General features: G+C 53.5%; 1 protein-coding gene across 1 annotated transcript; it reads right to left on the bottom strand.

The window, feature by feature from the left end:
* Positions 1-790: 790 nt before the first annotated feature.
* LOC129842502 (low-density lipoprotein receptor class A domain-containing protein 4-like) lies at positions 791-19,331 on the bottom strand. The gene is made up of 4 exons (XM_055911072.1): positions 19,325-19,331; positions 16,909-17,126; positions 2,658-2,708; positions 791-1,583 (listed from the first exon to the last, which is right to left on the bottom strand). The coding sequence occupies exons 1-4, from the start codon at positions 19,329-19,331 to the stop codon at positions 1,056-1,058; spliced, it is 804 nt and encodes a 267-aa protein (XP_055767047.1). The 3' UTR covers positions 791-1,055.
* Between the last annotated feature and the right edge of the window lie 476 nt (positions 19,332-19,807).

Genomic DNA, 19,807 nt, shown 5'->3' with positions numbered 1-19,807 from the left:
TTGTAGCAGGTTGGTAATGTTGTGTTTAGTTGTAGCAGGTGGATAATGTTGTGTTTAGTTGTAGCAGGTTGATAATGTTGTGTGTAGTTGTAGCAGGTTGATAATGTTGTGTTGTAACAGGTTGATAATGTTGTGTTTAGTTGTAGCAGGTTGGTAATGTTGTGTTTAGTTGTAGCAGGTGGATAATGTTGTGTTTAGTTGTAACAGGTTGATAATGTTGTGTGTAGTTGTAGCAGGTTGATAATGTTGTGTGTAGTTGTAGCAGGTTGATAATGTTGTGTTTAGTTGTAGCAGGTTGATAATGTTGTGTTGTAGCAGGTGGATAATGTTGTGTGTAGTTGTAGCAGGTGGATAATGTTGTGTTTAGTTGTAGCAGGTTGATAATGTTGTGTTGTAGCAGGTGGATAATGTTGTGTGTAGTTGTAGCAGGTGGATAATGTTGTGTTTAGTTGTAGCAGGTTGATAATGTTGTGTTTAGTTGTAGCAGGTTGATAATGTTGTGTTGTAGCAGGTGGATAATGTTGTGTGTAGTTGTAGCAGGTGGATAATGTTGTGTTGTAGCAGGTGGATAATGTTGTGTGTAGTTGTAGCAGGTTGATAATGTTGTGTTTAGTTGTAGCAGGTTGATAATGTTGTGTTGTAGCAGGTGGATAATGTTGTGTGTAGTTGTAGCAGGTGGATAATGTTGTGTTGTAGCAGGTGGATAATGTTGTGTAGTTGTACTAGGTGGATAATGTTGTGTTGTAGCAGGTGGATAATGTTGTGTGTAGTTGTAGCAGGTGGATAATGTTGTGTTGTAGCAGGTGGATAATGTTGTGTTTAGTTGTAGCAGGTGGATAATGTTGTGTTTAGTTGTAACAGGTTGATAATGTTGTGTTTAGTTGTAGCAGGTGGATAATGTTGTGTTTAGTTGTAACAGGTTGATAATGTTGTGTTGTAGCAGGTTGATAATGTTGTGTTTAGTTCTGCATCCTGGGAGTGTCGGTCCATAGAGAGATTGGCCACACCTCTTTACAGGGGGGAGGAGTCTCAGACAGCGTAGTTCCTCCTCTATCTCACCTCAGCTCCTCCCCTTTCCTGGCCTTGGCAGGTATTGTGCTTTCTGATTGGCCCTGCTGGCTGGTCCCGCCCCCGGTCCAGGTCCCGAGTGGGTTATTGCTGTGCAGGTGGTGAAAAAAGCCAGGGTAGTGCTGACCAATCACCTCGCAATATGCCGGAGGCAGGCGTTCCATGCGTCCGTGGCTGCTGCTATTGGCTACGCTGATACCAGAGTTACTACTGGGTGGTCTCGGCCCTCCTCCCCCCACTCCACTATCTATCACATCACTGGGGAAGATGGTTCTGTTGGGGGGGGCCCTGACCGACTCTCTGTTCAACTCCAGCTGCTGCTCTGGGTCCCTCAGCTGTAAGGTACAGGGGCCCTGGTAGGGCGGGGGCTCCTCTCCGTCAGACAGGGAGATGCTGGGGGGAAGGTGGATGTCGTGGGTCAGGTAGGGGTAGGTGGGCTGGAAGCGACTGAAACGCTCCCGGTACATAAAGGAGGGGGCTGTGAACCTTTCTCTGGCCTGGGGCACATACAGCACCTAGACACAGAGATAGATAGATAGAGGGTTAGACAGATACACCACCTAGACACAGAGACAGATAGAGAGTTAGATAGGGTACACCACCTAGACACACAGACAGACAGACAGATAGATAGAGGGTTAGATAGATACAGCACCTAGACACCTAGACACACAGACAGGCAGATAGAGGGTTAGAAAATTATTATAATAATTATCAATACGGAACAATGGGGTCCATTACTAAACAGATTGGCTCCAGTGGGGTCCATTACTAAACAGATTGGCTCCAGTGGGGTCCATTACTAAACAGATTGTCTCCGGGGGGGTTCCATTACTAAACAGATTGGCTGCAGTGGGGTCCATTACTAAACAGATTGTCTCCAGTGGGGTCCATTACTAAACAGATTGGCTCCAGTGGGATCCATTACTAAACAGATTGGCTCCAGTGGGGTCCATTACTAAACAGATTGTCTCCAGTGGGGTCCATTACTAAACAGATTGGCTGCAGTGGGGTCCATTACTAAACAGATTGTCTCCAGTGGGGTCCATTACTAAACAGATTGTCTCCAGTGACTCAGGGACTGTGTGTCTGGATAATGGACAGTAATGTCCTCATCATATCAGACAGACTGATGTCAGTGACTGCCAAGTAGACCTGTCGCGCACGCACGCACGCACGCACGCACGCACGCACGCACGCACGCACGCACGCACGCACGCACGCACGCACGCACGCACGCACGCACGCACGCACGCACGCACGCACGCACGCACGCACGCACGCACGCACGCACGCACGCACGCACGCACGCACGCACGCACGCACGCACGCACGCACGCACGCACGCACGCACGCACGCACGCACGCACGCACGCACGCACGCACGCACGCACGCACGCACGCACGCACGCACGCACGCACGCACGCACGCACGCACGCACGCACGCACGCACGCACGCACGCACGCACGCACGCACGCACACACACACACACACACACACACACACACACACACACACACACACACACACACACACACACACACACACACACACACACACACACACACTTACTTCCTGGGTTATTACCTCGGAGGCACCTTGTCGAGAGCCGCTGTCCGACGGCCAGAGACACACATCCTGATAACAGAAAGAGACAGGATGAACATTTAACCTGTGGAGGAAACCATTAACTTATTGGCCATCGAATATCGGTCTGCTTGACTCAGGAAGACATGTTAGAACCAGCTCCAATCTGGTGTACAGGGGCAGCTGTCTAGACAGGTATCTGGTGAACAGGGGCAGCTGTCTAGACAGGTGTCTGGTGTACAGGGGCAGCTGTCTAGACAGGTATCTGGTGAACAGGGGCAGCTGTCTAGACAGGTGTCTGGTGAACAGGGGCAGCTGTCTAGACAGGTGTCTGGTGTACAGGGTCAGCTGTCTAGACAGGTATCTGGTGTACAGGGTCAGCTGTCTAGACAGGTGTCTGGTGAACAGGGGCAGCTGTCTAGACAGGTGTCTGGAGTACATGGTCAGCTGTCTAGACAGGTGTCTGGTGTACAGGGGCAGCTGTCTAGACAGGTGTCTGGTGAACAGGGTCAGCTGTCTAGACAGGTATCTGGTGAACAGGGGCAGCTGTCTAGACAGGTGTCTGGTGAACAGGGGCAGCTGTCTAGACAGGTGTCTGGTGAACAGGGGCAGCTGTCTAGACAGGTGTCTGGTGTACAGGGTCAGCTGTCTAGACAGGTGTCTGGTGTACAGGGGCAGCTGTCTAGACAGGTGTCTGGTGTACAGGGGCAGCTGTCTAGACAGGTGTCTGGTGTACAGGGTCAGCTGTCTAGACAGGTGTCTGGTGTACAGGGGCAGCTGTCTAGACAGGTGTCTGGTGAACAGGGGCAGCTGTCTAGACAGGTGTCTGGTGTACAGGGGCAGCTGTCTAGACAGGTGTCTGGTGTACAGGGTCAGCTGTCTAGACAGGTATCTGGTGTACAGGGTCAGCTGTCTAGACAGGTGTCTGGTGTACAGGGGCAGCTGTCTAGACAGGTATCTGGTGTACAGGGTCAGCTGTCTAGACAGGTGTCTGGTGTACAGGGGCAGCTGTCTAGACAGGTGTCTGGTGAACAGGGTCAGCTGTCTAGACAGGTGTCTGGTGTACAGGGGCAGCTGTCTAGACAGGTGTCTGGTGTACAGGGGCAGCTGTCTAGACAGGTGTCTGGTGTACAGAAGCAGCTGTCTAGACATGTGTCTGGTGTACAGGGTCAGCTGTCTAGACAGGTGTCTGGTGTACAGGGGCAGCTGTCTAGACATGTGTCTGGTGTACAGGGTCAGCTGTCTAGACAGGTGTCTGGTGTACAGGGGCAGCTGTCTAGACAGGTGTCTGGTGTACAGGGGCAGCTGTCTAGACAGGTGTCTGGTGTACAGGGGCAGCTGTCTAGACATGTGTCTGGTGAACAGGGGCAGCTGTCTAGACAGGTGTCTGGTGAACAGGGGCAGCTGTCTAGACAGGTGTCTGGTGAACAGGGGCAGCTGTCTAGACAGGTGTCTGGTGTACAGGGTCAGCTGTCTAGACAGGTGTCTGGTGTACAGGGGCAGCTGTCTACACATGTGTCTGGTGTACAGGGTCAGCTGTCTAGACAGGTGTCTGGTGTACAGGGGCAGCTGTCTAGACAGGTGTCTGGTGAACAGGGGCAGCTGTCTAGACAGGTGTCTGGTGTACAGGGGCAGCTGTCTAGACAGGTGTCTGGTGAACAGGGGCAGCTGTCTAGACAGGTGTCTGGTGAACAGGGGCAGCTGTCTAGACAGGTGTCTGGTGTACAGGGGCAGCTGTCTAGACAGGTGTCTGGTGAACAGGGGCAGCTGTCTAGACAGGTGTCTGGTGAACAGGGGCAGCTGTCTAGACAGGTGTCTGGTGAACAGGGTCAGCTGTCTAGACAGGTGTCTGGTGAACAGGGGCAGCTGTCTAGACAGGTGTCTGGTGAACAGGGGCAGCTGTCTAGACAGGTGTCTGGTGTACAGGGGCAGCTGTCTAGACAGGTGTCTGGTGAACAGGGTCAGCTGTCTAGACAGGTGTCTGGTGTACAGGGGCAGCTGTACAGGGGCAGCTGCCTAGACAGGTGTCTGGTGAACAGGGTCAGCTGTCTAGACAGGTGTCTGGTGAACAGGGGCAGCTGTCTAGACAGGTGTCTGGTGAACAGGGGCAGCTGTCTAGACAGGTGTCTGGTGAACAGGGGCAGCTGTCTAGACAGGTGTCTGGTGAACAGGGGCAGCTGTCTAGACAGGTGTCTGGTGTACAGGGGCAGCTGTCTAGACAGGTGTCTGGTGAACAGGGGCAGCTGTCTAGACAGGTGTCTGGTGAACAGGGTCAGCTGTCTAGACATGTGTCTGGTGAACAGGGGCAGCTGTCTGGACAGGTGTCTGGTGAACAGGGGCAGCTGTCTAGACAGGTGTCTGGTGAACAGGGTCAGCTGTCTAGACAGGTATCTGGTGTACAGGGTCAGCTGTCTAGACAGGTGTCTGGTGTACAGGGGCAGCTGTCTAGACAGGTGTCTGGTGAACAGGGGCAGCTGTCTAGACAGGTGTCTGGTGTACAGGGGCAGCTGTCTAGACAGGTGTCTGGTGAACAGGGGCAGCTGTCTAGACAGGTGTCTGGTGTACAGGGTCAGCTGTCTAGACAGGTGTCTGGTGTACAGGGGCAGCTGTCTAGACAGGTGTCTGGTGAACAGGGGCAGCTGTCTAGACAGGTTTCTGGTGTACAGGGGCAGCTGTCTAGACAGGTGTCTGGTGTACAGGGTCAGCTGTCTAGACAGGTGTCTGGTGAACAGGGGCAGCTGTCTAGACAGGTGTCTGGTGAACAGGGGCAGCTGTCTAGACAGGTGTCTGGTGTACAGGGGCAGCTGTCTAGACAGGTGTCTGGAGTACAGGGGCAGCTGTCTAGACAGGTGTCTGGTGTACAGGGGCAGCTGTCTAGACAGGTGTCTGGTGAACAGGGGCAGCTGTCTAGACAGGTGTCTGGTGTACAGGTGCAGCTGTCTAGACAGGTGTCTGGTGTACAGGGGCAGCTGTCTAGACAGGTGTCTGGTGAACAGGGTCAGCTGTCTAGACAGGTGTCTGGTGTACAGGGGCAGCTGTCTAGACAGGTGTCTGGTGAACAGGGTCAGCTGTCTAGACAGGTGTCTGGAGTACAGGGGCAGCTGTCTAGACAGGTGTCTGGTGAACAGGGTCAGCTGTCTAGACAGGTGTCTGGTGAACAGGGGCAGCTGTCTAGACAGGTGTCTGGTGTACAGGGGCAGCTGTCTAGACAGGTGTCTGGTGTACAGGGGCAGCTGTACAGGGGCAGCTGTCTAGACAGGTGTCTGGAGTACATGGTCAGCTGTCTAGACAGGTGTCTGGTGTACAGGGGCAGCTGTCTAGACAGGTGTCTGGTGAACAGGGTCAGCTGTCTAGACAGGTATCTGGTGAACAGGGGCAGCTGTCTAGACAGGTGTCTGGTGAACAGGGGCAGCTGTCTAGACAGGTGTCTGGTGAACAGGGGCAGCTGTCTAGACAGGTGTCTGGTGTACAGGGTCAGCTGTCTAGACAGGTGTCTGGTGAACAGGGGCAGCTGTCTAGACAGGTGTCTGGTGTACAGGGGCAGCTGTCTAGACAGGTGTCTGGTGAACAGGGTCAGCTGTCTAGACAGGTGTCTGGTGAACAGGGGCAGCTGTCTAGACAGGTGTCTGGTGTACAGGGGCAGCTGTCTAGACAGGTGTCTGGTGAACAGGGTCAGCTGTCTAGACAGGTGTCTGGTGTACAGGGGCAGCTGTCTAGACAGGTGTCTGGTGTACAGGGTCAGCTGTCTAGACAGGTGTCTGGTGTACAGGGTCAGCTGTCTAGACAGGTGTCTGGTGTACAGGGTCAGCTGTCTAGACAGGTGTCTGGTGTACAGGGGCAGCTGTCTAGACAGGTGTCTGGTGTACAGGGGCAGCTGTCTAGACAGGTGTCTGGTGTACAGGGTCAGCTGTCTAGACAGGTGTCTGGTGAACAGGGGCAGCTGTCTAGACAGGTGTCTGGTGTACAGGTGCAGCTGTCTAGACAGGTGTCTGGTGTACAGGGGCAGCTGTCTAGACAGGTGTCTGGTGAACAGGGTCAGCTGTCTAGACAGGTGTCTGGTGTACAGGGGCAGCTGTCTAGACAGGTGTCTGGTGAACAGGGTCAGCTGTCTAGACAGGTGTCTGGAGTACAGGGGCAGCTGTCTAGACAGGTGTCTGGTGAACAGGGTCAGCTGTCTAGACAGGTGTCTGGTGAACAGGGGCAGCTGTCTAGACAGGTGTCTGGTGTACAGGGGCAGCTGTCTAGACAGGTGTCTGGTGTACAGGGGCAGCTGTACAGGGGCAGCTGTCTAGACAGGTGTCTGGAGTACATGGTCAGCTGTCTAGACAGGTGTCTGGTGTACAGGGGCAGCTGTCTAGACAGGTGTCTGGTGAACAGGGTCAGCTGTCTAGACAGGTATCTGGTGAACAGGGGCAGCTGTCTAGACAGGTGTCTGGTGAACAGGGGCAGCTGTCTAGACAGGTGTCTGGTGAACAGGGGCAGCTGTCTAGACAGGTGTCTGGTGTACAGGGTCAGCTGTCTAGACAGGTGTCTGGTGAACAGGGGCAGCTGTCTAGACAGGTGTCTGGTGTACAGGGGCAGCTGTCTAGACAGGTGTCTGGTGAACAGGGTCAGCTGTCTAGACAGGTGTCTGGTGAACAGGGGCAGCTGTCTAGACAGGTGTCTGGTGTACAGGGGCAGCTGTCTAGACAGGTGTCTGGTGAACAGGGTCAGCTGTCTAGACAGGTGTCTGGTGTACAGGGGCAGCTGTCTAGACAGGTGTCTGGTGTACAGGGTCAGCTGTCTAGACAGGTGTCTGGTGTACAGGGTCAGCTGTCTAGACAGGTGTCTGGTGTACAGGGTCAGCTGTCTAGACAGGTGTCTGGTGTACAGGGGCAGCTGTCTAGACAGGTGTCTGGTGTACAGGGGCAGCTGTCTAGACAGGTGTCTGGTGTACAGGGTCAGCTGTCTAGACAGGTATCTGGTGTACAGGGTCAGCTGTCTAGACAGGTGTCTGGTGTACAGGGGCAGCTGTCTAGACAGGTATCTGGTGTACAGGGTCAGCTGTCTAGACAGGTGTCTGGTGTACAGGGGCAGCTGTCTAGACAGGTGTCTGGTGAACAGGGTCAGCTGTCTAGACAGGTGTCTGGTGTACAGGGGCAGCTGTCTAGACAGGTGTCTGGTGTACAGGGGCAGCTGTCTAGACAGGTATCTGGTGTACAGGGGCAGCTGTCTAGACAGGTGTCTGGTGTACAGGGGCAGCTGTCTAGACAGGTGTCTGGTGTACAGGGTCAGCTGTCTAGACAGGTGTCTGGTGAACAGGGGCAGCTGTCTAGACAGGTGTCTGGTGTACAGGGGCAGCTGTCTAGACAGGTGTCTGGTGTACAGGGTCAGCTGTCTAGACAGGTGTCTGGTGTACAGGGGCAGCTGTCTAGACATGTGTCTGGTGAACAGGGGCAGCTGTCTAGACAGGTGTCTGGTGAACAGGGTCAGCTGTCTAGACAGGTGTCTGGTGAACAGGGTCAGCTGTCTAGACAGGTGTCTGGTGAACAGGGGCAGCTGTCTAGACAGGTGTCTGGTGTACAGGGGCAGCTGTCTAGACAGGTATCTGGTGTACAGGGTCAGCTGTCTAGACAGGTGTCTGGTGAACAGGGGCAGCTGTCTGGACAGGTGTCTGGTGTACAGGGTCAGCTGTCTAGACAGGTGTCTGGTGTACAGGGTCAGCTGTCTAGACAGGTGTCTGGTGTACAGGGTCAGCTGTCTAGACAGGTGTCTGGTGAACAGGGGCAGCTGTCTAGACAGGTGTCTGGTGTACAGGGTCAGCTGTCTAGACAGGTGTCTGGTGAACAGGGGCAGCTGTCTAGACAGGTGTCTGGTGAACAGGGGCAGCTGTCTAGACAGGTATCTGGTGAACAGGGGCAGCTGTCTAGACAGGTGTCTGGTGAACAGGGGCAGCTGTCTGGACAGGTGTCTGGTGTACAGGGTCAGCTGTCTAGACAGGTATCTGGTGTACAGGGGCAGCTGTCTAGACAGGTGTCTGGTGTACAGGGGCAGCTGTCTAGACAGGTGTCTGGTGAACAGGGGCAGCTGTCTAGACAGGTGTCTGGTGAACAGGGGCAGCTGTCTAGACAGGTGTCTGGTGAACAGGGGCAGCTGTCTAGACAGGTGTCTGGTGAACAGGGGCAGCTGTCTAGACAGGTGTCTGGTGAACAGGGGCAGCTGTCTAGACAGGTGTCTGGTGTACAGGGTCAGATTTCTAGACAGGTGTCTGGTGAACAGGGTCAGCTGTCTAGACAGGTGTCTGGTGAACAGGGTCAGCTGTCTAGACAGGTGTCTGGTGAACAGGGTCAGCTGTCTAGACAGGTGTCTGGTGAACAGGGTCAGCTGTCTAGACAGGTGTCTGGTGAACAGGGTCAGCTGTCTAGACAGGTGTCTGGTGAACAGGGTCAGCTGTCTAGACAGGTGTCTGGTGAACAGGGTCAGCTGTCTAGACAGGTGTCTGGTGTACAGGGGCAGCTGTACAGGGGCAGATGCCTAGACAGGTGTCTGGTGAACAGGGTCAGCTGTCTAGACAGGTGTCTGGTGAACAGGGGCAGCTGTCTAGACAGGTGTCTGGTGAACAGGGGCAGCTGTCTAGACAGGTGTCTGGTGTACAGGGTCAGCTGTCTAGACAGGTGTCTGGTGAACAGGGGCAGCTGTCTAGACAGGTGTCTGGTGTACAGGGGCAGCTGTCTGGACAGGTGTCTGGTGAACAGGGGCAGCTGTCTAGACAGGTGTCTGGTGTACAGGGGCAGCTGTCTAGACATGTGTCTGGTGAACAGGGGCAGCTGTCTGGACAGGTGTCTGGTGAACAGGGGCAGCTGTCTAGACAGGTGTCTGGTGAACAGGGTCAGCTGTCTAGACAGGTATCTGGTGTACAGGGTCAGCTGTCTAGACAGGTGTCTGGTGTACAGGGGCAGCTGTCTAGACAGGTGTCTGGTGAACAGGGGCAGCTGTCTAGACAGGTGTCTGGTGTACAGGGGCAGCTGTCTAGACAGGTGTCTGGTGAACAGGGGCAGCTGTCTAGACAGGTGTCTGGTGAACAGGGGCAGCTGTCTAGACAGGTGTCTGGTGAACAGGGGCAGCTGTCTAGACAGGTGTCTGGTGTACAGGGGCAGCTGTCTAGACAGGTGTCTGGTGAACAGGTGCAGCTGTCTAGACAGGTGTCTGGTGAACAGGGTCAGCTGTCTAGACAGGTGTCTGGTGTACAGGGGCAGCTGTCTAGACAGGTGTCTGGTGAACAGGGGCAGCTGTCTAGACAGGTGTCTGGTGAACAGGGGCAGCTGTCTAGACAGGTGTCTGGTGAACAGGGGCAGCTGTCTAGACAGGTGTCTGGTGAACAGGGGCAGCTGTCTAGACAGGTGTCTGGTGTACAGGGTCAGATTTCTAGACAGGTGTCTGGTGAACAGGGTCAGCTGTCTAGACAGGTGTCTGGTGAACAGGGTCAGCTGTCTAGACAGGTGTCTGGTGAACAGGGTCAGCTGTCTAGACAGGTGTCTGGTGAACAGGGTCAGCTGTCTAGACAGGTGTCTGGTGAACAGGGTCAGCTGTCTAGACAGGTGTCTGGTGAACAGGGTCAGCTGTCTAGACAGGTGTCTGGTGTACAGGGGCAGCTGTCTAGACAGGTGTCTGGTGTACAGGGGCAGCTGTCTAGACAGGTGTCTGGAGAACAGGGGCAGCTGTCTAGACAGGTGTCTGGTGAACAGGGCAGCTGTCTAGACAGGTGTCTGGTGTACAGGGGCAGCTGTCTAGACAGGTGTCTGGAGTACAGGGGCAGCTGTCTAGACAGGTGTCTGGTGAACAGGGTCAGCTGTCTAGACAGGTGTCTGGTGAACAGGGGCAGCTGTCTAGACAGGTGTCTGGTGTACAGGTGCAGCTGTCTAGACAGGTGTCTGGTGTACAGGGGCAGCTGTCTAGACAGGTGTCTGGTGAACAGGGTCAGCTGTCTAGACAGGTGTCTGGAGTACAGGGGCAGCTGTCTAGACAGGTGTCTGGTGAACAGGGTCAGCTGTCTAGACAGGTGTCTGGTGAACAGGGGCAGCTGTCTAGACAGGTGTCTGGTGTACAGGGGCAGCTGTCTAGACAGGTGTCTGGTGTACAGGGGCAGCTGTACAGGGGCAGCTGTCTAGACAGGTGTCTGGTGAACAGGGGCAGCTGTCTAGACAGGTGTCTGGTGAACAGGGGCAGCTGTCTAGACAGGTGTCTGGTGTACAGGGGCAGCTGTCTAGACAGGTGTCTGGTGAACAGGGTCAGCTGTCTAGACAGGTGTCTGGAGTACAGGGGCAGCTGTCTAGACAGGTGTCTGGTGAACAGGGTCAGCTGTCTAGACAGGTGTCTGGTGAACAGGGGCAGCTGTCTAGACAGGTGTCTGGTGAACAGGGTCAGCTGTCTAGACAGGTGTCTGGTGAACAGGGGCAGCTGTCTAGACAGGTGTCTGGTGTACAGGGGCAGCTGTCTAGACAGGTGTCTGGTGTACAGGGGCAGCTGTACAGGGGCAGCTGTCTAGACAGGTGTCTGGAGTACATGGTCAGCTGTCTAGACAGGTGTCTGGTGTACAGGGGCAGCTGTCTAGACAGGTGTCTGGTGAACAGGGTCAGCTGTCTAGACAGGTATCTGGTGAACAGGGGCAGCTGTCTAGACAGGTGTCTGGTGAACAGGGGCAGCTGTCTAGACAGGTGTCTGGTGAACAGGGGCAGCTGTCTAGACAGGTGTCTGGTGTACAGGGTCAGCTGTCTAGACAGGTGTCTGGTGAACAGGGGCAGCTGTCTAGACAGGTGTCTGGTGTACAGGGGCAGCTGTCTAGACAGGTGTCTGGTGAACAGGGTCAGCTGTCTAGACAGGTGTCTGGTGAACAGGGGCAGCTGTCTAGACAGGTGTCTGGTGTACAGGGGCAGCTGTCTAGACAGGTGTCTGGTGAACAGGGTCAGCTGTCTAGACAGGTGTCTGGTGTACAGGGGCAGCTGTCTAGACAGGTGTCTGGTGTACAGGGTCAGCTGTCTAGACAGGTGTCTGGTGTACAGGGTCAGCTGTCTAGACAGGTGTCTGGTGTACAGGGTCAGCTGTCTAGACAGGTGTCTGGTGTACAGGGGCAGCTGTCTAGACAGGTGTCTGGTGTACAGGGGCAGCTGTCTAGACAGGTGTCTGGTGTACAGGGTCAGCTGTCTAGACAGGTGTCTGGTGAACAGGGGCAGCTGTCTAGACAGGTGTCTGGTGTACAGGTGCAGCTGTCTAGACAGGTGTCTGGTGTACAGGGGCAGCTGTCTAGACAGGTGTCTGGTGAACAGGGTCAGCTGTCTAGACAGGTGTCTGGTGTACAGGGGCAGCTGTCTAGACAGGTGTCTGGTGAACAGGGTCAGCTGTCTAGACAGGTGTCTGGAGTACAGGGGCAGCTGTCTAGACAGGTGTCTGGTGAACAGGGTCAGCTGTCTAGACAGGTGTCTGGTGAACAGGGGCAGCTGTCTAGACAGGTGTCTGGTGTACAGGGGCAGCTGTCTAGACAGGTGTCTGGTGTACAGGGGCAGCTGTACAGGGGCAGCTGTCTAGACAGGTGTCTGGAGTACATGGTCAGCTGTCTAGACAGGTGTCTGGTGTACAGGGGCAGCTGTCTAGACAGGTGTCTGGTGAACAGGGTCAGCTGTCTAGACAGGTATCTGGTGAACAGGGGCAGCTGTCTAGACAGGTGTCTGGTGAACAGGGGCAGCTGTCTAGACAGGTGTCTGGTGAACAGGGGCAGCTGTCTAGACAGGTGTCTGGTGTACAGGGTCAGCTGTCTAGACAGGTGTCTGGTGAACAGGGGCAGCTGTCTAGACAGGTGTCTGGTGTACAGGGGCAGCTGTCTAGACAGGTGTCTGGTGAACAGGGTCAGCTGTCTAGACAGGTGTCTGGTGAACAGGGGCAGCTGTCTAGACAGGTGTCTGGTGTACAGGGGCAGCTGTCTAGACAGGTGTCTGGTGAACAGGGTCAGCTGTCTAGACAGGTGTCTGGTGTACAGGGGCAGCTGTCTAGACAGGTGTCTGGTGTACAGGGTCAGCTGTCTAGACAGGTGTCTGGTGTACAGGGTCAGCTGTCTAGACAGGTGTCTGGTGTACAGGGTCAGCTGTCTAGACAGGTGTCTGGTGTACAGGGGCAGCTGTCTAGACAGGTGTCTGGTGTACAGGGGCAGCTGTCTAGACAGGTGTCTGGTGTACAGGGTCAGCTGTCTAGACAGGTATCTGGTGTACAGGGTCAGCTGTCTAGACAGGTGTCTGGTGTACAGGGGCAGCTGTCTAGACAGGTATCTGGTGTACAGGGTCAGCTGTCTAGACAGGTGTCTGGTGTACAGGGGCAGCTGTCTAGACAGGTGTCTGGTGAACAGGGTCAGCTGTCTAGACAGGTGTCTGGTGTACAGGGGCAGCTGTCTAGACAGGTGTCTGGTGTACAGGGGCAGCTGTCTAGACAGGTATCTGGTGTACAGGGGCAGCTGTCTAGACAGGTGTCTGGTGTACAGGGGCAGCTGTCTAGACAGGTGTCTGGTGTACAGGGTCAGCTGTCTAGACAGGTGTCTGGTGAACAGGGGCAGCTGTCTAGACAGGTGTCTGGTGTACAGGGGCAGCTGTCTAGACAGGTGTCTGGTGTACAGGGTCAGCTGTCTAGACAGGTGTCTGGTGTACAGGGGCAGCTGTCTAGACATGTGTCTGGTGAACAGGGGCAGCTGTCTAGACAGGTGTCTGGTGAACAGGGTCAGCTGTCTAGACAGGTGTCTGGTGAACAGGGTCAGCTGTCTAGACAGGTGTCTGGTGAACAGGGGCAGCTGTCTAGACAGGTGTCTGGTGTACAGGGGCAGCTGTCTAGACAGGTATCTGGTGTACAGGGTCAGCTGTCTAGACAGGTGTCTGGTGAACAGGGGCAGCTGTCTGGACAGGTGTCTGGTGTACAGGGTCAGCTGTCTAGACAGGTGTCTGGTGTACAGGGTCAGCTGTCTAGACAGGTGTCTGGTGTACAGGGTCAGCTGTCTAGACAGGTGTCTGGTGAACAGGGGCAGCTGTCTAGACAGGTGTCTGGTGTACAGGGTCAGCTGTCTAGACAGGTGTCTGGTGAACAGGGGCAGCTGTCTAGACAGGTGTCTGGTGAACAGGGGCAGCTGTCTAGACAGGTATCTGGTGAACAGGGGCAGCTGTCTAGACAGGTGTCTGGTGAACAGGGGCAGCTGTCTGGACAGGTGTCTGGTGTACAGGGTCAGCTGTCTAGACAGGTATCTGGTGTACAGGGGCAGCTGTCTAGACAGGTGTCTGGTGTACAGGGGCAGCTGTCTAGACAGGTGTCTGGTGAACAGGGGCAGCTGTCTAGACAGGTGTCTGGTGAACAGGGGCAGCTGTCTAGACAGGTGTCTGGTGAACAGGGGCAGCTGTCTAGACAGGTGTCTGGTGAACAGGGGCAGCTGTCTAGACAGGTGTCTGGTGAACAGGGGCAGCTGTCTAGACAGGTGTCTGGTGTACAGGGTCAGATTTCTAGACAGGTGTCTGGTGAACAGGGTCAGCTGTCTAGACAGGTGTCTGGTGAACAGGGTCAGCTGTCTAGACAGGTGTCTGGTGAACAGGGTCAGCTGTCTAGACAGGTGTCTGGTGAACAGGGTCAGCTGTCTAGACAGGTGTCTGGTGAACAGGGTCAGCTGTCTAGACAGGTGTCTGGTGAACAGGGTCAGCTGTCTAGACAGGTGTCTGGTGAACAGGGTCAGCTGTCTAGACAGGTGTCTGGTGTACAGGGGCAGCTGTACAGGGGCAGCTGCCTAGACAGGTGTCTGGTGAACAGGGTCAGCTGTCTAGACAGGTGTCTGGTGAACAGGGGCAGCTGTCTAGACAGGTGTCTGGTGAACAGGGGCAGCTGTCTAGACAGGTGTCTGGTGTACAGGGTCAGCTGTCTAGACAGGTGTCTGGTGAACAGGGGCAGCTGTCTAGACAGGTGTCTGGTGTACAGGGGCAGCTGTCTGGACAGGTGTCTGGTGAACAGGGGCAGCTGTCTAGACAGGTGTCTGGTGTACAGGGGCAGCTGTCTAGACATGTGTCTGGTGAACAGGGGCAGCTGTCTGGACAGGTGTCTGGTGAACAGGGGCAGCTGTCTAGACAGGTGTCTGGTGAACAGGGTCAGCTGTCTAGACAGGTATCTGGTGTACAGGGTCAGCTGTCTAGACAGGTGTCTGGTGTACAGGGGCAGCTGTCTAGACAGGTGTCTGGTGAACAGGGGCAGCTGTCTAGACAGGTGTCTGGTGTACAGGGGCAGCTGTCTAGACAGGTGTCTGGTGAACAGGGGCAGCTGTCTAGACAGGTGTCTGGTGAACAGGGGCAGCTGTCTAGACAGGTGTCTGGTGAACAGGGGCAGCTGTCTAGACAGGTGTCTGGTGTACAGGGGCAGCTGTCTAGACAGGTGTCTGGTGAACAGGTGCAGCTGTCTAGACAGGTGTCTGGTGAACAGGGTCAGCTGTCTAGACAGGTGTCTGGTGTACAGGGGCAGCTGTCTAGACAGGTGTCTGGTGAACAGGGGCAGCTGTCTAGACAGGTGTCTGGTGAACAGGGGCAGCTGTCTAGACAGGTGTCTGGTGAACAGGGGCAGCTGTCTAGACAGGTGTCTGGTGAACAGGGGCAGCTGTCTAGACAGGTGTCTGGTGTACAGGGTCAGATTTCTAGACAGGTGTCTGGTGAACAGGGTCAGCTGTCTAGACAGGTGTCTGGTGAACAGGGTCAGCTGTCTAGACAGGTGTCTGGTGAACAGGGTCAGCTGTCTAGACAGGTGTCTGGTGAACAGGGTCAGCTGTCTAGACAGGTGTCTGGTGAACAGGGTCAGCTGTCTAGACAGGTGTCTGGTGAACAGGGTCAGCTGTCTAGACAGGTGTCTGGTGTACAGGGGCAGCTGTCTAGACAGGTGTCTGGTGTACAGGGGCAGCTGTCTAGACAGGTGTCTGGAGAACAGGGGCAGCTGTCTAGACAGGTGTCTGGTGAACAGGGCAGCTGTCTAGACAGGTGTCTGGTGTACAGGGGCAGCTGTCTAGACAGGTGTCTGGAGTACAGGGGCAGCTGTCTAGACAGGTGTCTGGTGAACAGGGTCAGCTGTCTAGACAGGTGTCTGGTGAACAGGGGCAGCTGTCTAGACAGGTGTCTGGTGTACAGGTGCAGCTGTCTAGACAGGTGTCTGGTGTACAGGGGCAGCTGTCTAGACAGGTGTCTGGTGAACAGGGTCAGCTGTCTAGACAGGTGTCTGGAGTACAGGGGCAGCTGTCTAGACAGGTGTCTGGTGAACAGGGTCAGCTGTCTAGACAGGTGTCTGGTGAACAGGGGCAGCTGTCTAGACAGGTGTCTGGTGTACAGGGGCAGCTGTCTAGACAGGTGTCTGGTGTACAGGGGCAGCTGTACAGGGGCAGCTGTCTAGACAGGTGTCTGGTGAACAGGGGCAGCTGTCTAGACAGGTGTCTGGTGAACAGGGGCAGCTGTCTAGACAGGTGTCTGGTGTACAGGGGCAGCTGTCTAGACAGGTGTCTGGTGAACAGGGTCAGCTGTCTAGACAGGTGTCTGGAGTACAGGGGCAGCTGTCTAGACAGGTGTCTGGTGAACAGGGTCAGCTGTCTAGACAGGTGTCTGGTGAACAGGGGCAGCTGTCTAGACAGGTGTCTGGTGTACAGGGTCAGCTGTCTAGACAGGTGTCTGGTGAACAGGGGCAGCTGTCTAGACAGGTGTCTGGTGAACAGGGGCAGCTGTCTAGACAGGTGTCTGGTGAACAGGGGCAGCTGTCTAGACAGGTGTCTGGTGAACAGGGGCAGCTGTCTAGACAGGTGTCTGGTGAATTACACATGAAGAGGGGAGAGGTGTCTGGAGGACTGGGTATATATGCATGCACACACACACACACACACACACACACACACACACACACACACACACACACACACACACACACACACACACACACACACACACACACACACACACACACACACACACACACACACACACACACACACACACACACACACACACACACACACACACACACACACACAGAGAGAGAAATCACAGGAGGGTGATGGCATCTTAATTGGGGAGGACAGGCTGGTTGTAATGACTGGATCGGAACTGGTGGAATGGAACCAGGCACGTCAAACACACTGTTTCCATGGTTTCCAGGGGTTTGATGCCATTCGCTCCGTTCCGGACATTATTAAGAGCCGTCCTCCCCTCAGCAGCCCCCACTGACACACTGTCCTGACCTGCTGCAGGTGTTGCGCTTGCCTCCTGGCCCGGCTCTGTCTGGTTGTCAAGGAGCAGGCAGACAGTTTGTAGTGGTTCAACAGACAGCCAATCACCAGCAGCGTTACCGTCATCAGGACCAGGATGATGAGGATCTGAGCAGACTGCAGGACAGCTGGAGGACAGAGAGGAGAGACACGGAGAGAAAGAGACAACAGGTTTGAGGATTCACAACATGCTGATAATTAATCACTGTCAATGTCTGTCGATACCGTTTGGGGCGACAGGTAGCCTAGTGGTTTAGAGCGTTGGACTAGTAACCAAAAGGTTGCAAGATCGAATCCCCGAGTTGACAAGGTAAAAATATGTCATTCTGCCCCTGAACAAGGCAGTTAACCCACTGTTCCTAGGCCGTCAATGAAAATAAGAATTGGTTCTTAACTGACCTGCCTAGTTAAATAAAAGGTAAAATAAATAAATGTTGGATGACGGCATTAAGAAAGCATATATTGGGATGATGGGTTATTTTTCCTTTCCCCCACCAGGTGGAAGCAGAGGTCAACATGTGAAGCTCATTCAGAGACTCAGAGAGCTTCAGTCTACAGGCCACACAGACAGGAAGATAGATACAGAGACTCAGAGAGCTTCAGTCTACAGGCCACACAGACAGGAAGATAGATACAGAGACCCAGAGAGCTTCAGTCTACAGGCCACACAGACAGGAAGATAGATACAGAGACTCAGAGAGCTTCAGTCTACAGGCCACACAGACAGGAAGATAGATACAGAGACCCAGAGAGCTTCAGTCTACAGGCCACACAGACAGGAAGATAGATACAGAGACAGTCACAGACTCATTCACATGACTGACCCTCTCCTCTTCACATGAACTAAGACTGACCCTCTTCTCTTCATGAACTAAGACTGACCCTCTCCTCTTCACATGAACTAAGACTGACCCTCTTCTCTTCATGAACTAAGACTGACCCTCTCCTCTTCATGAACTAAGACTGACCCTCTTCTCTTCATGAACTAAGACTGACCCTCTTCTCTTCATGAACTAAGACTGACCCTCTTCTCTTCATGAACTAAGACTGACCCTCTTCTCTTCATGAACTATGACTGACCCTCTCCTCTTCACATGAACTAAGACTGACCCTCTTCTCTTCATGAACTAAGACTGACCCTCTCCTCTTCATGAACTAAGACTGACCCTCTTCTCTTCATGAACTAAGACTGACCCTCTCCTCTTCATATGAACTAAGACTGACCCTCTTCTCTTCATGAACTAAGACTGACCCTCTTCTCTTCATGAACTAAGACTGACCCTCTACTCTTCATGAACTAAGACTGACCCTCTCCTCTTCATATGAACTAAGACTGACCCTCTTCTCTTCATGAACTAAGACTGACCCTCTCCTCTTCACATGAACTAAGACTGACCCTCTTCTCTTCATGAACTAAGACTGACCCTCTACTCTTCATGAACTAAGACTGACCCTCTCCTCTTCATATGAACTAAGACTGACCCTCTCCTCTTCATGAACTAAGACTGACCCTCTTCTCTTCATGAACTAAGACTGACCCTCCTCTCTTCATGAACTAAGACTGACCCTCTCCTCTTCATGAACTAAGACTGACCCTCTCCTCTTCATGAACTAAGACTGACCCTCTCCTCTTCATGAACTAAGACTGACCCTCTTCTCTTCATGAACTAAGACTGACCCTCTTCTCTTCATGAACTAAGACTGACCCTCTTCTCTTCATGAACTAAGACTGACACTCTACTCTTCATGAACTAAGACTGACCCTCTCCTCTTCATGAACTAAGACTGACCCTCTTCTCTTCATGAACTAAGACTGACCCTCTCCTCTTCATGAACTAAGACTGACCCTCTTCTCTTCATGAACTAAGACTGACCCTCTTCTCATCATGAACTAAGACTGACCCTCTTCTCTTCATAAACTAAGACTGACACTCTACTCTTCATGAACTAAGACTGACCCTCTCCTCTTCATATGAACTAAGACTGACCCTCTACTCTTCATGAACTAAGACTGACCCTCTTCTCTTCATGAACTAAGACTGACCCTCTACTCTTCATGAACTAAGACTGACCCTCTCCTCTTCATATGAACTAAGACTGACCCTCTTCTCTTCATGAACTAAGACTGACCCTCTTCTCTTCATGAACTAAGACTGACCCTCTTCTCTTCATGAACTAAGACTGACCCTCTTCTCTTCATGAACTAAGACTGACCCTCTTCTCTTCATGAACTAAGACTGACCCTCCTCTCTTCATGAACTAAGACTGACCCTCTTCTCTTCATGAACTAAGACTGACCCTCTCCTCTTCATGAACTAAGACTGACCCTCTTCTCTTCATGAACTAAGACTGACCCTCTTCTCTTCATGAACTAAGACTGACCCTCTACTCTTCATGGATTAAGACTGACCCTCCTCTCTTCATGAACTAAGACTGACCCTCTTCTCTTCATGAACTAAGACTGACCCTCCTCTCTTCATGAACTAAGACTGACCCTCTTCTCTTCATGAACTAAGACTGACCCTCCTCTCTTCATGAACTAAGACTGACCCTCTTCTCTTCATGAACTAAGACTGACCCTCCTCTCTTCATGAACTAAGACTGACCCTCCTCTCTTCATGAACTAAGACTGACCCTCTTCTCTTCATGAACTAAGACTGACCCTCTTCTCTTCATGAACTAAGACTGACCCCCTTCTCTTCATGAACTAAGACTGACACTCTACTCTTCATGAACTAAGACTGACCCTCTCCTCTTCATATGAACTAAGACTGACCCTCTACTCTTCATGAACTAAGACTGACCCTCTTCTCTTCATGAACTAAGACTGACCCTCTACTCTTCATGAACTAAGACTGACCCTCTCCTCTTC

Source organism: Salvelinus fontinalis, unplaced genomic scaffold (genome assembly GCF_029448725.1).
Source record: "Salvelinus fontinalis isolate EN_2023a unplaced genomic scaffold, ASM2944872v1 scaffold_0044, whole genome shotgun sequence".
Lineage (NCBI taxonomy): Eukaryota > Metazoa > Chordata > Actinopteri > Salmoniformes > Salmonidae > Salvelinus > Salvelinus fontinalis.
The sequence above is the reverse complement of the archived record's forward strand: the minus strand, read 5'-3'. Positions and strand labels throughout refer to the sequence as shown.

What these genes read in the sequence shown, in the direction of transcription:
- LOC129842502 (XM_055911072.1), bottom strand. An exon ending in AAGCGCAACACCTGCAGCAG is followed by an intron (nt 2,709 to 16,908) that starts GTCAGGACAGTG and finishes TTCTGTTATCAG; the next exon opens with GATGTGTGTCTCTGGCCGTC. An exon ending in CTCGACAAGGTGCCTCCGAG is followed by an intron (nt 1,584 to 2,657) that starts GTAATAACCCAG and finishes CTCTGTGTCTAG; the next exon opens with GTGCTGTATGTGCCCCAGGC.